The sequence below is a fragment of the Setaria italica genome, chromosome IV, assembly GCF_000263155.2.
Source record: "Setaria italica strain Yugu1 chromosome IV, Setaria_italica_v2.0, whole genome shotgun sequence".
NCBI classification, from domain to species: Eukaryota; Viridiplantae; Streptophyta; class Magnoliopsida; order Poales; family Poaceae; genus Setaria; species Setaria italica.
The window spans coordinates 32,577,377-32,581,269 of NC_028453.1; the positions used below are offsets into that span (position 1 = coordinate 32,577,377).

General features: G+C 42.1%; 1 protein-coding gene across 1 annotated transcript; it reads right to left on the reverse strand.

Annotated features, from left to right (window-relative positions):
- Window positions 1–298: 298 nt before the first annotated feature.
- LOC101782424 (amino acid transporter AVT6A) lies at window positions 299–3,729 on the reverse strand. The gene is made up of 6 exons (XM_004965757.4): window positions 3,424–3,729; window positions 2,317–2,763; window positions 1,735–1,887; window positions 1,433–1,636; window positions 887–1,352; window positions 299–801 (listed from the first exon to the last, which is right to left on the reverse strand). The coding sequence occupies exons 2-6, from the start codon at window positions 2,738–2,740 to the stop codon at window positions 669–671; spliced, it is 1,380 nt and encodes a 459-aa protein (XP_004965814.1). The 5' UTR covers window positions 2,741–2,763; window positions 3,424–3,729; the 3' UTR covers window positions 299–668.
- Between the last annotated feature and the right edge of the window lie 164 nt (window positions 3,730–3,893).

Below are 3,893 nucleotides of genomic sequence, written 5' to 3' on the forward strand. Positions count from 1 at the left end.
CTAGTCTCTTTCTTCTTCATCTTTTCTTTAGGATAAAAGCAGGTTGACAGTGACGGAAAGATAAGCCTATCGAAATCAGAGATCCCAACGATTCTACCAGTGCACCCATTGGCCGGCTTGGATGCTAAGAATCGCAACAGAAGAAGATTTTATTTGCAGAAGGGGGAAGGAACTGTGCAAGAAAAATAACAATTTTTGTATGTTTCAGTGGTCCTCAATGGCGGCAATGCAATTTCAGCAACATCACCGGCAGCTAAGGAATTTTGCAACTTCCTCTATAAATGAAAAGATGGCAACGTGGGAACGGTAATCATTTTATTCTTAATCAAGACATCCACGTTGACAAATTTCAACTAAACTGGCACAACTGTACATTATTGTGGAGAAAGCTTTTCCCGAACCATACTCTCTTCTCTGCTAATACAAGCACATAACGTATACATACATTGCAAGTGGCTCAATTCGACACTGAGCCGGTTTGTGTACAGAAGACCATCCAACTTCAAGCACCCCATTCTTTCAAGTGATCGGATTCTCAACTGCGGACAAAGAGACCGTATTCGTTCATGCATCCAAGTGCATCATCATCTTCCTTCATAAAATCTGAATTTTGCAATTTGAAGCCATGTTTCTTGCATCGACGACAGTTCTCCTTTTAAGTCTGCAGTTTAGGCTACCTCTTTTTTACGGAAGATGTTCATCGCATCACTGTATAAGGCAACGGAATTTGAGAGAACAGCAAGCACGATCATGGTCACAGCAAGGATCTTGTCACGCTTGGTAGCAATTCCATAAGAATCCCTGCAAAAATTAAGCCATGTTATTATGTGTCATGTAAAATGCATCAGCTAGTAGGCAATATACACAAGAGTACACATATATTTACCTGAGTATAACCATGGCAGGAAAGATGAAACCGATAAGGACGGCGGCTGTGGCACCAGTAAACTGGAATGCGTCCCAGATACTTGGTATAAGAATGGCAGCAAGGTAAATTACTGTGAGGAGAGTGATGGTGATGATGGCAAATCTCTTGTTGTCATGAGAAATGTGCCTCGACGTGGGGAAGAGCAATCCATCTAAGTTAAGCCGAAGGGCAAAGAAGACAATGGGAAAGACAAGCATGACATGTGCAGCATAGCTCACTCGAACAATATCATCAAAGACTGAGCTGAACGGAATGCCAAGATTTGCATCAAAGTTGGCAAGCACGTCATCCAGTGTGCCCTCACCAAACAGGAGATATGCAAAAAAGCTTGTGGCAATGTAAACACTGGAGCACAGGACCAGCGATGTTCGCACGATCGGTTTGATCTGTGTTCTGTCTTCAAGTTCATTGTCAATGCTGTGAACTGTAGAATCATGAATAGGATGAATTAGAATCTGAATTTTTGAAGAATCAGAAAGGTATCTGTTCGATGGTAGTGCTTACCGTTGTAGTGGCAGATGTAGGCAGTAACAAGAACAGGGACAGCTGTAAAAAGATTCCAGATAGAATTTAGACCATCTAATTCTGGAAAAAGTTTGGGCATTGCTACAGTTCCATTGAAAAGCTTGATGATGGCAATTCCAGCAGTAATTACAACAAAAACCACTGCCAGGGCAACTGATAGCGCAGATGTGTATCTCAATGAATCTGTGGGAAATAACAAGATTTATTTTTATTAACATGCAGTTAAAAATAGGGAATATGATGAAGGGTATTTTTCACAACATGCAAACATGTACACATACCCAAACGCTTAAAGCTCACCAGTGGAGCAAACACCAAAAGAGCTGTAGCAAGAAGAACAATAGGACGCGAATTCCACATATGAGCTCCAAACCAGCCCTCCAATATGCCACGATGATGAACACCGGCTGATGTTGTTCCAGACAATACATCACCTATCAAAAGTTTAAGAACCAGTGTCAGTTGCGGTTCATTGCATATAAAGTTCATTTTAAGGAACAACGTGTTATTCAACAGGAAAATTTCCTTCTCTGTTTTTTCAGCAGGAGAGAAACTATTGTCAGCAAGGCGGTAACTAAGTTTCTTGAATTAACCAGAAAGCGATATACTAAGGAAACACATATCAAAAGCTGGGTCACATGAATTTGAAAATACATTCTATCTGAAAGTTTTAAGTAAAAATTGGAATTATATGGGCTCCAAAGGCATGCCCAAAAAGTGCTGTGTCATCATCTCATTTAAAAAGGACTACTAAGTGTACCTGGAGAACTACATTTCTCATACCTAGTCATTTCATCTGTACGTCTCAAAATGTTCAAAAGTAATATTAGAAGTAGAGGGCCGAATGCTGGGTTTAAGAGTACCTATGATAATCATGTAAACAATTAGCACGCCGACATTGTTTATGATGATGGAGGCCTGCAGTGCGATTCTCCCCCACTGTCCAAAAACCTCACCCATCAGCCACCCATATGATGTAATCTTGCCCTGGTGGCTGCACCTGACAAGCATGTCAATGGATGCCTCTGTGAGCAGTGCCACAATGATGATCATCAGAATTCCTGGGATAATGCCCAGCATCTTGATACTTGCTGGCAGGGCCATAATTCCAGCCCCAACTATGGTGGTCGACAGATTGAAAACTGCCCCTGAGAATGAAGCACCATTGAACTCATGAAACCCATCATCCTCCTCCACCTTGACTGGAAGAAGTGGTGTGGTCTCATCTCTTATTTCCTTACGCGCTGATTGCTGGTTCCCGTTTGATGATCCATCTCCGATCGCCATATTTCTTTATCTCTGTGACTCTCCTGGATGGGAAATATTTCCAGTCAGCAATTCAGTGCAATAGATTACTGATTTAAATGACCAATTATATACATGTCTTTTTGCTCATATGTTTCCTATAATGAAATCTATCTTGTTCTTTTTCAAAAAAAAAATCTATCTTGTTTTGAGTGGGACACTCAGTTTCATTTCCATTTCTTACGTTATTTAGCCATACTAATTACCTTAAGTAGATGTACAGTTTTGTTAAATCAATACAGATCCATTGAGAAAAAAAAAACTGATAGCAAGTTTCAGTTCATAGTCAGAGTAAGCAGACAAAATAAGCTTTCCTAAAACAAAAGTAGTAGGCCAGTTAAACCATGCCCCAAATTCCAATCTTTCCAACACAATTCACATAATCACATCAACAAAAAACTCGAGACAACCCACCATGGCAACTAGCAAATACACCGTCATTATTGGCCTAAAATTGCCGAACGGAACCTACAAACTACTAGTGAAATAAGAACAACCTTCATCCTCTACCGAATTCACCTCAGATGAACCCAGTACAATCACAAAGAACAGAAGGAAATGGACTCTCCCATAATCCAACCCAAGCAAGAAGAACCATCGGCTCCTCACCACGAACTCAACGCACAGAGGATGGAATCATGGAAAGAGATAGGGAAAGGCCAAACCTTGCCACAACTCAATTCTCTGAATTATGAGATCCCTTCCGGATCTGAGGCCAAACAATGAACCACTGAACTGAACCAGAGCCAAGCAGGCAGAATTTGGGGAGACCTCTCTCCCCCTCTCTCCGGTCTGCACAGACCAGCTCGCTTTATAGCCAGGAAACGCAGAGCTGCATCCAGGTGATGCAATTAGCCCAGCCAAACAATGGATCCAATCAGATCCTGTCGCTGTCCACTGTCCACGCGCTACAGTTTCCCCCCGCCCGCGGTGATTCCCCCCGTCGATGTCGACGCAAGAACCGACTGCCCTGCCCCTCCACATGGTACGGAGTTTCAGTGTTTGGGAATCCTTTGATGGGTGTCAATATAGCAGGCATTTCTAAGGGAAGGCTCGTGAAGGCCAACAAGAACTGTATGCATTTTCATGTGTCGTAGTCTTGTAGGCAACGATTATCTAATTCCTATCCCAGCTT

Excerpts from the sequence above, each read along its gene's own strand:
- LOC101782424 (XM_004965757.4), bottom strand. The coding sequence starts at position 2,740 with ATGGCGATCGGAGATGGATCATCAAACGGGAACCAGCAATCAGCGCGT. Across the intron at positions 1,637-1,734 it reads GGTGAGCTTTAAGCGTTTGG|ATTCATTGAGATACACATCT; the intron begins GTATGTGTACAT and ends TATTTCCCACAG. Across the intron at positions 1,353-1,432 it reads CTACATCTGCCACTACAACG|TTCACAGCATTGACAATGAA; the intron begins GTAAGCACTACC and ends ATGATTCTACAG.